The 19588-nt window shown below is 41.2% G+C and overlaps 1 protein-coding gene across 2 annotated transcripts in view; it reads left to right on the top strand.

The window, feature by feature from the left end:
* pabpn1 (poly(A) binding protein, nuclear 1) overlaps window positions 1–19588 on the top strand; it is a 30543-nt gene that overhangs the window by 1827 nt on the left and 9128 nt on the right. For both annotated transcript variants that reach the window (XM_060899972.1, XM_060899973.1), the window contains 5 exons: window positions 1335–1443; window positions 4391–4458; window positions 4748–4854; window positions 5433–5520; window positions 8365–8516. In XM_060899972.1, coding sequence (XP_060755955.1) covers window positions 1335–1443; window positions 4391–4458; window positions 4748–4854; window positions 5433–5520; window positions 8365–8516 — 524 coding nt within the window. The remainder of the gene's footprint in view (window positions 1–1334; window positions 1444–4390; window positions 4459–4747; window positions 4855–5432; window positions 5521–8364; window positions 8517–19588) is intronic.

Raw genomic sequence — 19588 nt, 5'->3', positions numbered from 1 at the left:
ATTATTTTAGTGTTGTAAGTGGATTAGTGTGCACGTATTATACGTGAAGTGATTTGGGACGCGACACTATTGATCCATGGTGCGCAGGTTATTTTAGCATGATGTGCAGTTTAAGGCATAATCCAGATGATTACTCATCAGTACGACTGCTTTTCAGTAATGTATGGTGCATCTAGTTTTTGTGTTCCTGTGTGCTTTAATAATTGGTCACGTAAAGGAGTGTGTGAGAGAGAGAGAGCTCTGAATGCATCAATTTTTGAAATGTCTAACCCCTTCCCCAGTCTGCAGCTAATTGATTCAGGTACATTGGATATTATTATTATTATTATTATAGCATTGTCTCTGCACAGTTCGATCCTGAGCACGGATTTACTGTCTGTGCATCGTTTGTGTACATGTCCCCATGTCCATGTGGGTTTTCTTCCATCACCCAGAACATACCAGTAGGTGGAATGGTTACTCTAAATTTGTCTCTGGCCATAAATGTGTATGAATGCCTGTGCATTGTGTCCTGTCCTCGGTGCATGCTCCAAAATTAACTTTTTGGTCTATCTGCCAATGGCTCGTATGCTGAAAAAAATAAAATTACCGGTCCAAATATTTTTCAACTGGCCATAGAACGGGACTTGTGTTATGATGAAATCTTGTAGTGAAGTAGGCCTATTTCAGAAAGCCACCTTCACCAACTTAGATCTTTTTCTTGCATTTGGCAGGTGCTAATTTTGGACCCTGTCTAGTTGTATTTTGTCTGGATAGACTCCAGACCCACGACAGCCCTGACTAGGATAAAGCTGGTACTAAAGATGGTGTAGTAGTAATAGTATGCTGAGTTGTCTCGCATTGCTTCAAAACATTAAAAAAAATGAGTTGCAAATACATTTTTAATAAATGGTTATAATATATCGCAGATGTGCATGGTTTTTAGGCTTTGAATATTGAGACACTATCTCCCATCCACACTTCTTTGTATCCCTCCCCAAGGTATTAGTTAACATGCTTCACTATAGATATGTCACAATCTTGACCTAATCATTAACCACAATGATTGTGATGCTTTTGGAGTGACTGTTCTGTCAGTCTTGTTGATGTATGAGACATGCAGCACTGACTTACAATTGTACAAAATGTACTAGACAGCTCTTTTATAAAATTGTCCCATTAATATTGGAAGCACAGTTGTACGGTAGATGGTTAGTGATTTTTTTTTTTTTTTTGTCGCCTAAATTTAATTTTTCTAACAACTTGTCATGGAACCTGCGCAAAATGCCAGTTAATGAACATTTATATGAAATGTTTATACTAAATGTTCGTCATAATATTTAAAATGCCCACAGGAGCTGGAGGCCATTAAAGCCCGGGTGAGAGAGATGGAGGAGGAAGCAGAGAAACTGAAGGAGCTTCAGAACGAAGTGGAGAAACAGATGAACCTTAGTCCTCCTCCTGGTGAGTGTGTGTTAGTGTGAAAAGGAGAACACTGCACATGGGCAATGCTGACAAATAGAACCAAGCTCAAGCAGGAACACAGAAACAACTGGGTCACTCTAAATTTTCTTTTTCTGCCCGCAACCTAGATTCTTTTCAGGAACAGCATGAAAACACAGCCTTAATTTTGGCATGTGCTGGTATTAAATCAACCCATCACGTGATGATTTCATAGTATCTTGTCTAGGATTATGATCTTACCATGATGGGCTGTTTAATTACTATATCCTTGTAAGTCACTCATTGAAGTTTCGGAAAATTTTAAATGTTGCAGAGAGAGAGTACTGTGCTTCATGTTGCTCTAACTGGTCAACAGATTTGCAGGATTGTATCCGCTGAGGAGAAAATGTGTCCAGAGACAAAAGGAAGGAGACATCCCCCTTTAAGAATTCTGAATAGAAATCTGTGAGAAATATCCAGAACACCCAAGATGGTGGTTGTATGCAAACATCATGCCCTCTCCCCAAAAAGCCAATCACCTGCTGAAACGGGAAACATTAAGCTAGTCGTGTTGCACATAGAAGCATAGCAACCTTGTACGTGCCTAGTAGAAGTATAACCTGTGGTCTTTTTAAACCTTATTTTGGGGCAAAGTCACTAAAAATGTAAGTGGGGTCCCCTCCTTAAATCAGATTTGACTGGTGAGTCTATGCGTAGTTTTTATGTCCCGATGGCCACTGAAAGTGCAGTTATGGCTCTCCTCCCTTTCATTTTGATAGGCGCGTTCATTTAGCTCAGTCTTGTTAGCCCAAAATAACTGCCTAGGTGTGTGTTACCAAGATGGCTGCCGAGTGGCAAGACTTGCCTATAAGGAGTTTGACGTGGTGCAGTCGTCACTGAGTGCACAGTGGTATTGTTTATTTTTAGAAATAAAAATGAGTGAAATTAGTTTTAAAAATTGCTTACGTAATTTAAAGTCCTGACACCTTAAAACCTCCAGAAAGAACAGTGTTTCCTACTGGTCTGAAATATACTTGTGGTAGCCAGTGGAAAGGGCTATCAAAATTGGTTTACTGTGTGATTTCAGATCGCATTGGAATCTGTGCTGCTCAGTGACCCGCACATTATCTATCAGCAACAGCAATGGTTTCAGGAAAAAAAAACACTTTTTTTTTTTTTTTTAAACTTACAAAGAAGGAAAATAAATGCTATTTGATATCATGATAGACAAAAATGGTTAATTAATTTGTTACTGACACAAAGACCAGCTGTTCATGGCTCATTAATGTCCTTTTAATAATCATTTCAATAGCCGGGGGGGGGGAGTGGAGTGCAATTCCAAAGCTGAACTCATTGACTGGACTCAGTCCCTCCCTGTTGTCATGGTAACGTTGACAATAACACAACATGCATGTAAATTAAAATTGTCTACAGTGTGAAAGCATTCCATTCATGTAGTTGGCAAATCATTCCAGCACAACGGAGTTCCTTTTAGTGATGCAGTACATTACGTTCATTTATTATTTATCTATCACTCACAATGTTCTTGTTCTTCATACTTATTTGTGAAAACGGGTTGTCAAATATGCTTTGGTAGCTGTTAATATACCTGGGTGACCCACCCAAATCAAGTGTTTGTGGAGAAACGGTTGAGACTTTTTGAAGAGTCAGAAACGTTGTCACGCTGCACTAGCCTACCACTGGATATATGTAATGTCTGACTGAATTCACAATCAGGAAGACCATGCAACTATTTGATCGATCAACGGCCTGTGCTCTTTTTAACTCCACTTATATGTCCCAGATAGAGACGCATAGTACCTGGGTGGAAAGGGTAACCAAATGCAGCACAGTTACTGAAGTGTAGGATTATGGGTAATTTGCTGAGCCATGCTGCACCATCGAGTGGGGTTTAAAAAAAAAAAAAAAGCTACAAGATTCCTAATTTCAGCCAAATTTGAATTAAACAGCAAAGAATTTTGGTTAAAAAAAATTATCAACGTGATAAAATACCTGCAATATGGTAATGGTGAGGAAACCCTTTTCTTAATATTGGCAAATATATTTTAAAAATATTTATTGCAATACAAGCTTAAAGGTAGACTGCCTTTCAGGTTTTAAGTGTAGATCATAAAAAGAATTTTCCCTGACACCCAATTATTTTGTTTAGTGGACTGAAAGCTACTGAATTCAAATCACAGACTTCCAATTTTATTAGTTTTTTTTAAAAAAAAAGAATTAATTAATTTAGGGCCATGTGGCCCTAAATTCTCTATTTTTTCCTGCTTCACCATGACACAATTCAGGATACTACATCATGCATCATGTGGTGGGCTTTCCCTGTTTGTCCAAGGCATTGTGGGATACAAATTTGAAACGGGAGAGAAAAATGGAGGACGCGAATGAAATGTGAAAGACCGACTACAGTAACGGAAAGCGGGAAGAAAAGACGTTCTGTTGCGAAGGAAAGGAAACACAGGACCAAAGTAATAATAAATATCGGCCGTCAGCGAGCACCTCTGTGTGATCAGCTGTTTGTTTAGCAACAGAATGATGTAGGTTGGTTGGTGCACGGTCAAAGGTAAACCTGTAGATGGCAGTAATGCAACACTGGATGCCAGCTGCTGTAAAACCCAAAAGAAGGTAAACCTGCGCATGCGCACGCCAGACTTTCGCTGTCTGCTTGACTGCGCGAAGCAAGCAATTTCATGCATATTATTTGCTCAGGAATCCCTTCAAATTAAATAACTTTCCAGTCGCAGAATGGCCTGGGGTTTTTTGTTTTTTAATAGATATTACAGAAATAAACGCATCACAATGACCAAATTTCAGAAGGAACTAAATTTCACCGATTTCATGAAATTGAAAGGCTGTCTAGCTTTAATAAATACTGGCATGTTTATGAATTTTTGAAAATGATGCCCCATCATGTGGTTTAATATGAAACTCCTTTTGTTTCTTCTCGCAGCTGGTCCTGTCATCATGTCCATTGAAGAGAAGATCGAAGCAGATGGAAGATCAATTTATGTTGGAAATGTATGAGTTACTTTTCTTATTTTTGAGTGGTTGTAAATAGTTTGTACTACTGGTAAACATATTTCTACGAGTAGTCACACTGGGGGTGTGTTGTGGGGTTGGTTATTTGTTAATAAAGGCTGATGCCCTTTAGATTTGCCTACTACCTTTCTACAATTGGCGAATGTTTGAATATGACAATATTCGGTATGAATGAATAAAGTACGACACCCTGACCTTTTGGATAATGTAAGAAGTTATCATGAACTTAGAATGTCATTGTGTCAAAATGTTTGTGTTTTGTCTATAGGTGGATTATGGAGCAACAGCAGAGGAGCTTGAAGCTCATTTCCATGGCTGTGGCTCTGTTAATAGAGTCACTATCCTGTGTGACAAGTTCACAGGGCACCCGAAAGGGTAATTAGCAAAATGCTACGTTCTCCCCCTCTTCATTATCACTGTCTTTCGTTGCAGTTCATTTTGAGATGCTCGAGCAACGTTTTTTCTTTTACAACAATATGGTTTATTTTTCTCCTGCTGGTTAAAGCTGGTGTGTGTAGGATTTTCTGTTGGTTTTTGTAAAAAGAAAAAAATTATTGCTGCCATATGGCATTTATCTGTTCTCAGATTTCATGGAGACAAATCAGATTTGTCCTTGTGGAATTTGTATTGTTACCCAGTAGAAGTGGGTGGCTTGACAGTTTTGTAGTAGTATGCTCTTTGGCATGCAGCCTTGAATTCACAGTGAAGGTGTTTTTCACTTGTCATTCAACATAACCCCACATTATGAAATCCTTCTGCGAGTTTTCTAAAAAATGAATTTAATTTGAATCACTGTTTTCTCAAGTTGCTTTTAAAGGTTTTGGAAATAATTCTCCCATGAAACATTTATCAGTTGTCCTTAATTAGTTGATGTCTTACTTCTTTCTCTGACCCAGATGTGTGTTTCCTGAATATTAGTGTTTATAATTCCTCCCCCCCGCTTTGTATTTCAGGTTTGCATATATTGAGTTTGCAGACAAGGAATCTGTTAGAACAGCAATGGCACTGGATGAGTCCTTATTCCGAGGAAGGCAGATAAAGGTGAATATTTAATCAGATTTCAGTTTAATGGAAAAAAGATGCATTATTGATGAGAAATACTGATTGGTACGGAATCTCGGGTGCAAACGTTCACAGCTTGTGGCCCGTGTGACGACACGCACAAGCACTACAGGGTTCCCAAGGGTCTGGGAATTTCTGGAATATCATGGAAGTCTATTTCAGAGGTGGAATATTGGGGAATTAGAGTGGTGCTTGAAAGTTTGTGAACACTTTAGAATTTTCTATATTTCTGCATAAATATGACCTAAAACATCAGATTTTCACACAAGTCCTAAAAGTAGATAAAGAGAACTCAGTTAAACAAATGAGACAAAAATATTATACTTGGTCATTTATTTATTGAGGAAAATGATCCAATATTACATATCTGTGAGTGGCAAAAGTATGTGAATCTCTAGGATTAGCAGTTAATTTGAAGGTAAAATTAGGGTCAGGTGTTTTCAATCAATGGGATGACAATCAGGTGTGAGTGGGCACCCTGTTTTATTTAAAGAACAGGGATCTATCAAAGTCTGATCTTCACAACACATGTTTGTGGAAGTGTATTATGGCACAAACAAAGGAGATTTCTGAGGACCTCAGAAAAAGTGTTGTTGATGCTCATCAGGTTGGAAAAGGTTATAAAACCATCTCTAAAGAGTTTGGACTCCACCAATCCACAGTCAGACAGATTGTGTACAAATGGAAGAAATTCAAGACCACTGTTACCCTCCCCAGGAGTGGTTGACCAGCAAAGATCACTCCAAGAGCAAGGCGTGTAATAGTTGGCGAGGTCACCAAGGACCCCAGGGTAACTTCTAAGCAACTGAAGGCCTCTCTCACATTTGGCTAATGTTAATGTTCATGAGTCCACCATCAGGAGAACACTGAGCAACAATGGTGTGCATGGCAGGGCTGCAAGGAGAAAGCCACTGCTCTCCAAAAAGAACATTGCTGCTTGTCTGCAGTTTGCTAAAGATCACGTGGACAAGCCAGAAGGCTATTGGAAAAATGTTTTGTGGACTGATAAGACCAAAATAGACCTTTTTGGTTTAAATGAGAAGCATTATGTTTGGAGAAAGGAAAACACCGCATTCCAGCATAAGAACCTTATCCCATCTGTGAAACATGGTGGTGGTAGTATCATGGTTTGGGCCTGTTTTGCTGCATCTGGGCCAGGACGGCTTGCCATCATTGATGGAACAATGAATTCTGAATTATACCAGCGAATTCTAAAGGAAAATGTCAGGACATCTGTCCATGAACTGAATCTCAAGAGAAAGTGGGTCATGCAGCAAGACAACGACCCTAAGCACACAAGTTGTTCTACCAAAGAATGGTTAAAGAAGAATAAAGTTAATGTTTTGGAATGTAGCAGAAACGTTTAGTTGCAGTTATTGCTGCACGGGGGTCACACCAGATACTGAGAGCAAAGGTTCACATACTTTTGCCACCCACAGATATGTAATATTGGATCATTTTCCTCAATAAATAAATGACCAAGTATAATATTTTTGTCTCATTTGTTTAACTGGGTTCTTTTTATCTACTTTTAGGACTTGTGAAAATATGATGATGATTTAGGTCACATTTATGCAGAAATATAGAAAATTCTGAAGGGTTCATAAACTTTCAAGCACCTATGTATGTAGCATGTTTAAAGTTTAGTTGCCGTTCATCATGATGTAGTATTTTCTGTGCAGTATTTTTCTTTATTGGTTTATTTCACTGTCTTGAAGCTGTGAGTGACTTTTGCAGTACAAAAGTTGTGGACTAGTAAATAAAGCTTGCAAATTGATGGGTTTAAAATGCCGTGGATGGTTTTCGTCTGCTCAGCACAAAGGAGGCCTGTTTTTTTCCATCCATTATAGGTCATGGAGCTTCAGCTTTTTAGTTGGGGAATTTGACATTTGACTTCGAGTGGGAAACCTGGACTAAAGAGAGCTGTGCCTTAGGCTACGTTTACATTACGTCGAATCAGCGGATCATCAGATTAACGTTCTTAAAACGATTCGCGTTGACACTAAAACCGTTAGCCGTGCACACAGCAACACCAATACGCGGATACGCTCGGCTCCGCAGGCATCCTGCGCTCCAAATCACTCCGCCCTGAACAGCGAGTGCCCTCTGGAGGGTGCGCACTCCGGCCCTGCGCAGCTCACAGAGCGCGCGAGTGAAGTGAACAAGCCACGATTCGGGACTGAGCCACTGTGTGTGAGATCCCAGCGCAGATCACTTATTACTTGCAAGTGGAAGGATGGCAAGCCTAAAGACAATCATAACTACACAATGGGCAGTATTTGCATCAGTATTTGCAGTATTTTCATACTTTTATACTCTTTAATGAAAGGTGATACAAGGCGGAAGTCCGCGCCGTTTTTCAGCAGTCGCGTCACATGACCAACGCCAGCGAATCAGGAAGGTGGATGTCACAGTGACGTTGTCCAATGAGACGCCAGCTAGAGCTCAGCACAGCGTATTCGCGTATTCTCAATGTTTACACTGCACCGGAGCTGATACGATCTAGATTGAATACGTGGACGCTGGCGGATTCCCGTTTCCCCGCTTTTTCAGGGGGGTTAATGTAAACGGACAGTGCGTCCGCGAAGAAAACGAGACAGATACGGTCTAGTGTAAACGTAGCCTTAGTACACTTACAGCTATAACTCAATATTTGATGTTGATACTTAGAGAAAATACTGGAAGTATTGATCAAGCCTTTCCACAAATGAGGATTGTAAAGAATAAACTGATGCATTTATTTTTCATGTTCTCTTGCTCACGGTTGAATTCCATCCCACTGTATTTTGTCTCTATTCTTAGCAACTTGTTAATGACTTTCAGGTCGGGGCAAAGAGAACGAATCGACCCGGTATCAGCACCACAGACCGTGGGTTTCCTCGGGCCCGGTTCCGCTCGCGTGGAGGAAGTTTCTCATCTCGGGCTCGGTATTACAGTGGATACACACCACCCAGAGGAAGAGGACGGGCCTTCAGGTGAATAGAAGACGCACCTCAGTGTTGCACACATTTATATGCGCACAAAGTGAATATTTGATTATTAAGAGTGATGCAGCCTTCACATTGATTCAGAATGAGGAATTTTAAATGGCAGCTATCCTTTTGCTGCCTTTCAAATGGAAATTTTTGCACAAAATTGCTGCCTACCAGTGCAGCTTTAACACCAAATGGAATGCAAGCGGTAGAGGCAATATTTTGCCCTTAATAGCAATGTGTGTTAATCATGGTATACTGTAAAAAAGAAAAGTCACATTACAGACTTAACAGACAGAATGGCCAACAGATGCTCTGTCCAAATCGTGGAGCAGGTCTTAAAACATGTTTTTGAGTCGCACACTTGAAAGAATTTTAGATCAGAATTTTACATCTCTTAAAATCTTAATGAAAATTGGGATAGTATTTTTAAAGTATCTGCAGGATGAGAGAAACTGACAACCTGTAAAGTCAGCGTTAAGATCACCTTTTACTTAGCAAGCAAGAAATGGTAATGAAACATTGAAACACCTGTTTTCTCATTTGTCTTATACTAATTGTTAATATTTTCCTGTTGCTGGATTTCTCTAATTCTGGGAAGAGGTTATAATGGGACTAAAATAATACAAAGCCCAGTGCTTTTTCTGCAAGCAGAAAAAGCATTGCAGAAATGGCATTATACAAACAGCATGCTTACAGTGGTGCTTGAAAGTTTGTGAACCCTTTAGAATTTTCTATATTTCTGCGTAAATATGACCTAAAACAGCATCAGATTTTCACACGGGTCCTAGAAGTAGATAAAGAGAACCCAGTTAAACAAATGAGACAAAAATATTACACTTGGTCATTTATTTATTGAGGAAAATGATCCAATATTACATATCTGTGAGTAGCAAAAGTATGTGAACCTTTGCTTTCAGTATCAGGTGTGACCCCCTTGTGCAGCAATAACTGCAACTAAATGTTTCCAGTAACTGTTGCTCAGTCCTGCACACCGGCTTGGAGGGATTTTAGCCCATTCCTCCGTACAGAACAGCTTCAACTCTGGGATGTTGGTGAGTTTCCTCCCATGAACTGCTCGCTTCAGGTCCTTCCACAACGTTTCCATTGGATTAAGGTCAGGACTTTGACTTGGCCATTCCAAAACATTAACTTTATTCTTCTTTAACCATTCTTTGGTAGAACGACTTGTGTGCTTAGGGTCGTTGTCTTGCTGCATGACCCACCTTCTCTTGAGATTCAGTTCAAGGACAGATGTCCTGACATTTTCCTTTAGAATTCGCTGGTATAATTCAGAATTCATTGTTCCATCAGTGATGGCAAGCCATCCTGGCCCAGATGCAGCAAAACAGGCCCAAACCATGATACTACCACCACCATGTTTCACAGATGGGATAAGGTTCTTATGCTGGAATGCAGTGTTTTCCTTTCTCCAAACATAACGCTTCTCATTTAAACCAAAAAGTTCTATTTTGGTCTCATCCATCCACAAAACATTTTTCCAATAGCCTTCTGGCTTGTCCACGTGATCTTTAGCAAACTGCAGACAAGCAGCATTGTTCTTTTTGGAGAGCAGTGGCTTTCTCCTTGCAACCCTGCCATGCACATGATTGTTGCTCAGTATTTTCCTGATGGTGAACTCATTAACATTAGCCAATGTGAGAGAGGCCTTCAGTTGCTTAGAAGTTACCCTGGGGTCCTTGGTGACCTCATCGACTATTACACGCCTTGCTGTCGGAGTGATCCTTGTTGGTCGACCACTCCTGGGGAGGGTAACAATGGTCTTGTATTTCCTCCATTTGTACACGATCTGTCTGACTGTGGATTGGTGGAGTCCAGACTCTTTAGAGATGGTTTTGTAACCTTTTCCAGCCTGATGAGCATCAACAACGCTTTTTCTGAGGTCCTCAGAAATCTCCTTTGTTCGTGCCATGATGCACTTCCATAAACATGTTGTGAAGATCAGACTTTGATAGATCCCTGTAAAACAGGGTGCCCACTCACACCTCATTGTCATCCCATTGCTTGAAAACGCCTGACTCTAATTTCACCTTCAAATTAACTGCTAATCCGAGAGGTTCACATACTTTTGCCACTCACAGATATGTAATATTGGATCATTTTCCTCAATAAATAAATGACCAAGTATAATATTTGTCTCATTTGTTTAACTGGGTTCTCTTTATCTACTTTTAGGACTTGTGTGAAAATCTGATGTTTAAGGTCATATTTATGCAGAAATATAAATTCTAAAGGGTTCACAAACTGTCAAGCATCACTGGATGAGTTTGTTTTTGGGTTAAAGAATATGATCTGTATGCTGTATGTCTTAGACAATCCTGTCCATCAAATTTCAGTTAAACATTTCAAAGGAAAACCTTTTCCTCTCAGAGTGGATCTGTCGATGTGAGCACACCAGTTAGCATGAGATTATATTACGCCAACTCAACTCGGGTTATAACAGAAATGCAATCTCCTGCTTCCTGTTTTCCTCATTCCTGACCATCTATAAGGATAATTGAGATCTTGTAATGATGCCACTGTTCAATCAGCCTGGCCTTCATGATTTTTATTTTTGGGTGGGTGGGATTTTCCCATGAACTTCCAAAAATCACTTCGTGATTTTTCGTTCTTTTGTCCGCTATTCATTGGCCCATCCAACCTCTCAATCGGATGACATTTGGGCATTTAATGGGTCATTGCCCTTACCCCCATCCCCTAGAATGAACAGCTGGGCAACTGAAATTTAATCTGATGTTGAAGATTGATCTGAACAAGCCAACTTTTGTTTTTAAAACTGCCTCAAATCGTACATGTGCTCTACAAAAAGAACCAATCTTGTTGAGGCCAAAAAATGCTTCACACTCACCTATGAAGCTAATGTTAATTAAGATTAAACCAAGTTTCAATATTTGACATCTACTTTAAAGAAATAGAAAATGCAAAGTAAATACATGCATGGGTTGGTAGCTTGTAATATTGAGAGCCAGTAAGAAACGTTTCAGGCATGTTTGATCATTTATCAGAAAGTTATGAGCGTTTTTTGTATCGCTATTCTCATGCCACCAGGAGGCTGTTGGAAGGGCGATGTGTGACATTATTTGGGCGCAAGGCTGAGTGTATACTTGAGTACCGAAGGGGCAAAGCAAAAGGTCTACTAAGGGCCTCTGCATGCTCTTGCGACAAGGCTTTCGCAGATAGCTTTTCGCGGACAGTTGTAATTTATCGTTGAGCGGGGAGTAATAGGCGTGCGCGATGTTATTCACCGCCACAACGCAAGGGGGCGCGAAGTCGCGAAATCGCTAGGAGTAGTTGGTTTGTGTGGTTAGTGGAGTGTTTATCCTCTGGTTACTTATAATGACTAGAATTGGAGTCGTATAGATGTACGTACTTCCTCGATCAACCGCTCTTCATGCTGCTCCATCTTCGCTCGTGTTTTTAAAAATGGCGGTCGTGAAAACAAACCAAACCGGGGAAGCGGAAGTGCGTGTACAGCGGATGTAGAGTGGACCAATCGGAGCCCTCTTGTCTGCGAGGCTTCTGCGGTGGTCAGTTTTTGGGAGGTGTGCGCAGAGCGTCTGCGAAGGTGGGGGGGGGCTACGCAGACGCCATCTGCGAGGACTGCGTTGTCAGCATAAATTGGCCTTAAGGTGACAATGTCGCAGCCCCTCCCCCCAAATACCTCTGAAATAGTGTATTAATGAGCTGCAACCCTGACTTGGGGACAAACCTGAACTCTTTACCTGTAAAACGAGGCTGAAACTATGCGTTATACTATTCGCTAGCATGCTCTTGACTCTTCCATGAAAAACTTTCTCATCAAAACGTCCCCAGGCTAGCCTACCATAATTACCGTAGTAGGCAGTCCAACCCCCTGCAGCAATGCAGAAAGAGGGTAAACAAGCACTGCTTTACTATACAGGATTCATGTGAATGTTACAGGGAGATGCACTTGTATGGAAAAAGGCGGAAATATTGCCAGGAACACCCAAGCTGCTGGTATGGTCTGGATTTATTTGGTAAAATTCATACATGTAAAAAGACAGTATAAATAGCATTGAGGATAACCCCAAGTATAAAATGCACTTCTTTCCAATGTGGTCCTCTTGACAGCAGGAAACAATAAAATATAAGGCCATGTTGATTCAATTATATGGATGACATCCTCTGGGAACCCCAAAACTGATGCGAGTGTGCGGGGGGAAAAAAAAAGTTTGGTCAAAAAAAAAATTTTCTTCATTATGAGATCTATAAGTGGTCAGAAAGGTTGAACAAATGACTAGACACACAGAGTATGGTATACCAAACAAGAAATTCTTTATTTTTGTTATTTCACATCATCTGGTGGCACAAAGTGGTGCAAGCAAGGGTAATTCAAGCCCTGCTTCCCTTCTGGCATCATCTTTTCCTTGATATCCTTCAGGTGCCTAAAGAAACACAGCATGAAAGGCAGCAATTAGATATTGTTATCTTTAGTTTCCCAGTAGTTAGTGTAAAACAGACCTGGGCATTTTACGGCCTGCGGGCCGCATCCAGCCCTTTGGTTCATTCTGACCGGCCCGCGCAAGGTTAATTAGAAATTACAAAATAAACATATTTTCTAATTTTACCTCATGCATGGAGTGAATGTGCATTGCTTTTATTTTGAAGTTGTGTTCAACAAAAACGCAATGCGCACGACATGAACATGACATGAAATCCCACAAAACCTAATCCCGCGATAACTACTTCCGTAATTTGTCCAGACCAACCACAAACTTGTACGTCATCCTTCAAACGGTTCAGCCAATCACGTAGTGTGACGTCACCAGCAGGCGCCGGAGCCCAAGCCGATCTGTAGATCTGATACCTTCACTGAATCGATGTTGTTGCGAGCAAGTCACAAGAAGACTTTAGCCCCCAAAATGTACGCAAAAAGAAGGGTAGATGCCTAATGCAGGGCTTTCAACAAAACATGGACTGCTAAGTATTTATTTACTGAAGTCAGAGATAAAGACGTGTGTTTAGTTTGTGGAGAGCAGATCCGAAAAACTGAAAAACAACAAATGAGGTGATTAGACTACAAATGTGGGCATCATTATTATAATATGATGTATCTTGCTTGATATTTGGAGTAGAAAGACAATATTGTGATGTCTTTATTGTGTTTTGGGGTGAATGTGACTGAAGAAAAATGGTACAAACGTTCACATTTTGTTAGCCATTGTTTTGGGAAATTTGATTGAATAAATGACATTTTTTGTAAGGCAACCTTGTTTTTTCCATACTCTTACCAGTCTTAGCAGCTTGTAAAAAAAATTTTATTTACTGCTTTATATAAAGCAATACAATTAATATTATGCAGAGTTTAGTTTAGCCTTTTGGTCCGGCCCTCCACAAAATTTTCTGTTTCTCATGTGGGCCCCATGGAAAAAATAATTGCCCACCCCTGGTGTAAAAGGTTTATGGGCATAAATGTGAATGGCAGGGGATGAATGCTTGATATTGCAGATGAAATGTTGCAAGCAGCATGATGCTTTTCAATTGAATACTTGGTATCTAAAATCTATAAAATAGACCCACCTTAGTTGTCCTCTTTCTCCTCTCTTCTCCTTTTCATCTTCCTTCTTCCCCTTGTTCTTTCCCCTACCCCTGCAGATTTGCACACCTCCAGAAAAATTGCATGATGGGAGGAAATCATTTATTGATTGACTTGTGCAATATATGGATGTCACTGCAGATATGAGTCTATTTGGCTCCAATTTTGGACCAGTTTGTCCAGTTGAAAAGATTTATCATGTATGTACATTACTGCCTGGATATCAACCTTAAATCAACAAAGTAATACACTTCTATGGTTGCACACAAAAATACACACTATTTCAGACAAGAGTACAGTGTATGCAAGCAAGTAAATAAAGACTTAAAACCCACCTGACACACTGGATGGATGGTCTGGAATTGGTCCATCTTCTCTACGGGGATGAGCAGTATCTCTTCCTCCCCACATTGCCAGCAAACCAACGGGAGGATTACCCTCAATGCTGCTGGTGCCTTCAGCCTGGCAGAGAAGTAATAGAGCTCCACTGGCGTGGCACATGACCGAGCCCTGCACAAAACGGGTGTAAAAATTAGAAATAAGATTAACTTTCTGCCTAAAAAAACCAGTTCCTCTGTGCAACTATAAAGCTGATAGCTACAACTGTCTACCCCATGCAAACGGAGCACAGTCCTACTACTACATTCATCTTTCAGAATTTAGTTATAGGCACTACAAGATATGATTGTGATGAGCTGCTACTACCTCAGAATAATAAAAGGAAACATTGTCAAACAATTTTAACTCTGTGTATACTACAACTCACCTGCCCATATAAGATATCTCTCAGTGGATGGTCCTCTGGTACCCAGTATACTCTACAGGTGTACATGGAGTCCTTCAGACCATCCAAGTGGTTCTTCTGTACTGCTGTGAGAGCTCTCTGACTGAATTGTTCGAGGTTTCCCGCAGTCCAAGCAGGTCGCTACACCTCTGGTGTTTTCCGCACACGGGGAGAATGGCATACTGTGGTCCTTGGCACGTGGCTCTTTCAGGCTTGGCCTGTATCCCTCAGATGTTGCAGTGCCATACACCTCTATGAACGGCTGGTGCTCTCCGGTGGCCTCTACTACTGGATCAGGGAAGGCTTTTGGTCTTCTGAATACCTCTGGAGGGAGCTTTGGCTTCTTGCAGATGGTACATTCACTGTCTCCACACTTCTTGATGCTGAAGCTGTAATGCCTTGACACACAGCTGTGGTCCATGAATGCCATAAGGTCTTTCTTCTTTTGCACCTTGACCTTGGTTGTCACCCTTCGTTAGTTTGGTCAACCATCAAAATCTGGTCCCACATCTCTTCCACTTCTTGATCTGTGGTGGGCTGGATAGTAGAGACTGCTTCACCTTTCAAACTTAGGTGCTGAAACAGTTCATTCATCATTCCACGTGTCTTCTCTGTGCTTGAGCTCTGGGTGTTTTTCCGCCATAGCTCTGATATCCTTCATAGAGCTAAGTCTAGCAAAAAGCTTCTCCGTTGCAGGAGACATCATCTCCCTCATGACACCAGTAGCTTGCAATGACAGACTGATAATGCTCATCACCCTTTCCACTGGGTTTCTGAAACTGTTTTGAGGTGCTGTGTGAGCACATACAAGCATGTCTAGGATGATGAACATGTATATCAGGGACACCTGTGTGCTGATGTAAGTGAGCCTGTGGTCTGGACCTCAATCACGGTATTGACACAATATCGGCAAGCCAAGCTTTCCAGCTTGGGTGAGAATGTGATGGAGTTCTGTCTGATGGGTGTCGAAGGTTGAAATGTTGCGTCCTTCAGCGAAATGAAGACCTTTCCGCGGTTGAATGACTCGCTGGCACTTTCTGGAACGTCACAGACAAGTGTCACACTGGGAACAAGTTTCACCTTCGCGAAATCATGGTCTGCCACAACAAACACTGTGTCCTGTGCAACTAGTACAGACTTGCCTCGGTCCACAGCAGCTAAGGGGTATCCTGGTTCCCCCACCTTTATTCCATGTTTGTCATCAAGGCAGACACATGCGGTGAATTCTCGGAACATCACTGCAAACTCTTTCAAGTACTTGAAAACAGCAGCCGCATAATGACAGTCAGGGTGGTCATGGTTTAGTTGTCTGCTTTGTACCATGTACTTGATTCCCAGCCTACCAGAGTAGCGTATGGCTCGGTCAGCAAATGGATTCTTGGGCCAAAACTGCAGACTTACCCATGATGGACAGGGTATCTTTGCTTCCTCAGGAAGCCTCTTGGCCACTTGGGTGATGAAATCCGGGATGGACATTGCAAGTGCCATGTAGCAGACCTGTCCATGTTGCCTGTCGTCCACACTTGCCAGCTGCATTTCTTCCATCACCTTTGCAGCCTCATCCCAGAACTCTTTGTAACTTTCCTGCTCCTCATTCATAGACCTCATATCCACAATGAGGCCTGAGTCCTCTGAATCAAGAAGCATCTTCAGTCTTTTGTCTAATGTCTCTGCTCAAGGGACATTCTTCGACTGTGGCATCATTCGTCAGAAACTGATGCATCTCTCTCAGGAGGACAGGTTTGGCACTGGTGACCAGTGAAAAGCGATCATTGAACTTCTTGTGCATTTCCCATGTATGGTAAACAGGTACGTTCTTCTCTACCTCATGCATTAGTTGACTTGACTGGTTTAAGTCTCTAAATTCTTTGCTCGGTGGAACCTTCCAGATGAAGTGCAATGATCCCAGATTGTTTCCACTCTGTACAGTTCAACACTCATAGGCAGCTGCAGCTCACTGATGTACACGTGCCTCTTTCTGTAGTCTTTGGGAGCAAAGTCATTCAAGAAGCATACCTTGTATTCTGCAAGATGCTGCTCTAACTGGGAGTACCTGCTGATTTATCTTTGGATCATGTCGAACTTTTGCTTCAACCACTCGCAGTTCTGTGCTGTGCCCATCCTCCACGGAACGAACAGGGAAAAGCTGCTTCCTCTGTTCTTGGACTTTCCTATTTGATGTCTCCAAATGCTCGCTGTACTTGGAGATTCCTTCTCCTAGAGTCAAGACCATGTCTTTAACCTTCTGTAGCAAAGGCAGACAGCAAACCTTGAACAGTTCTTGGGCATGCCCCTTAAGGTCTTGGCTTGACAGGCTTGAGTGTATGCCGATGAAGTGAGGGGTTATTGTAGGTCTGTGTGAAGGTCTTGTCATACAGGGATCTCAAGGCTACCAGTAGGTATACAGCACGATCTGACAATGTTTTCAAGTGCGGTAGCAATTACCGGTGTTTCTGATGGCAACAAGGACTTCTTTGCTAGAAACTTCATTCCCTTTTGGTTTTTTCAAACCTGTTTTAAGGACACAAAGAAAGCAAAACTTAAGGTCAAGCTCTTAAATATATTATTTTGTCATTGTCACTGTACATCCAAGCATTTATCTATTGATAGAATCTCTTTGATAAATCTGATCAATTCTACTATTCAAAACCTTCTAACAACTCATGCAAAAATTGTGATATAAATCTCAAAACCCATAGTTGTTGCAATAGATGCTCCAGGAATAAAACGAATCTGAAGCTCTGTTTTTTCAGAAGGTCGACGATATCGTTGTAGAGACGGATCTGCCCCATGGCATTGTTGTTCTCGGCCTCACCACTACCAGCATAGGCTGGAAACACAAACTTCTCTTGGCTTTGCTCTCGGGAGGCCATCATCACCACCTTCATACAGGTACATAGAAAAGGCAAAGAAATCTCAATTTGTATGCTGGAAACTATTCTTCCCTTGTTTAAAAAAAAAAACGGCATGGCTGATAGGATGTTCCTGTCAATAGTGCAAAAAAAGTTAATAGTGCACTCAATAGTGCAAAAAATCTCATTGACGAACATTGTCAATAGTGCAAAAAAAAATTTGAATAAAATTGACAAACATCCTGTCAATAGTTTTGGCCTTAAAACAAACACTGCTGTAGCTGTTACTGCATGTAGAATGCTTCATTTTCAAAATGCCCCCGTCCCATATCCCTACAATTACATTTCATAGAGTTCAATCCAAAACTGGAAAAAAAGAAAATCACCTCAAAAGCAGACTTGGGCCTTGGATCTTCGGCCCCACTGGCCACCGTCTTGTCCACCTCAATTCGGATGAAAAATCCGAACTGCCGGGTGGCCTGGCCAACTTTCAGGTCGCCGTAGACCTCCACACCTCTTCCTGCCTTCTCTTCATTGCAGAAGAACTGCACATTTGCAGTTCTCGAAAGGACGTCTTTGAAGTTCACCGGCTGGAACTCACTGGCCGCCACGAGTTTCTCATACAACTGGGCAAAAGTAACGTCCCCCTGCCCACAATCGATGGCGTACCAATCTACGATGACGCCACCACTCTTCCTTGTTACTTTAATGCTGACATAAATTCGGAGGACGCTCACCCGCAGTTGAATTCGACGCCATGTTTCTTGGAATGCGAGCGGTGTGCATGTGCTCGGAGTAAGTTTACAACAAAATCAGTACGTTTTACGATAGAAAAAGAGGCATTTTACGACATTAGTATCGATTTACGGCATACGTTTGCTCTGGTCAAACTTTTTGGGAAATGGACGAAAAATGATGCGCGCGTGGATGTCATCCATATAATCGAATCAACGTGGCCTAAGGGACAATAATAAATTGACAATTGTATAAACAGTGATGAAAGCCATAAACAAAAAAATGCTCACTGTAATTCATAGTACAGCTAGATTACAGAAATGGCACCATAATGATTAAAAATTACTTATATACACATCATAACTGAGTTTGGAATTTACTCCATAAAAACTGTTTCACCTGTTTCTTAAAATTATCACGTGTTTGACTAGATTGTAGTGATTGAGGTCGGCTATTCCACAAACAAATTCCTGTATGCTTAAAAGAACTCCGAATGGTTTCCATAAAGTGTGACGTCACTTACAGTACACGGCCATATTCGACAAAATGGACCATAGCGCCAGTGACCTTTCTTCACGGAGTTCAAGTACTTCGGACAATGACACGAATAGCGATCATGAAAAACAAGCGTTACCATATCGATTAGTTACACACAAGTGAGCAATATTTATAGTCGTTTTTTATCGTTACCGAGCCTTTTCTGACCACACTAAATCAAAGCAAAAACACCCAGCAAACAAAGTTGCTTAGCTGCATTAGCAATTACTACGTTTATGCCCAAAGAAACTCAACCTATTGCGCTTAATAAAAAAGTTAAGGAAGCCATACGTGTTTTCTTACCCTTTGAATTTCTCCTTTGCGGACTACTGACCGTGTTGTCTGCTTTTTGGCTGAAGATTGTGGGAACCTCATCTGGATTCAGCGCTGGCTTGTACGGTATTCCTAATGCATCAGAGTTTGAGTGAAACAATTTTCTTCAAAATGTTCTGAGCACATGAGCTGTGTAAATCAGTATTTGTTTACCTTCTTTGTGTTGCGGTGGGGGTTGAACTGTCTACTACGGTAATTACGGTATGCTAGCCTGGTGACATCTTTAAGTTTTTCATAAATGAGTCCAGAGCATGCT

The sequence above is a fragment of the Neoarius graeffei genome, chromosome 19, assembly GCF_027579695.1.
Source record: "Neoarius graeffei isolate fNeoGra1 chromosome 19, fNeoGra1.pri, whole genome shotgun sequence".
In the NCBI taxonomy this organism is placed as follows: Eukaryota; Metazoa; Chordata; class Actinopteri; order Siluriformes; family Ariidae; genus Neoarius; species Neoarius graeffei.
This window is presented reverse-complemented; position numbering and strand designations above follow the sequence as displayed.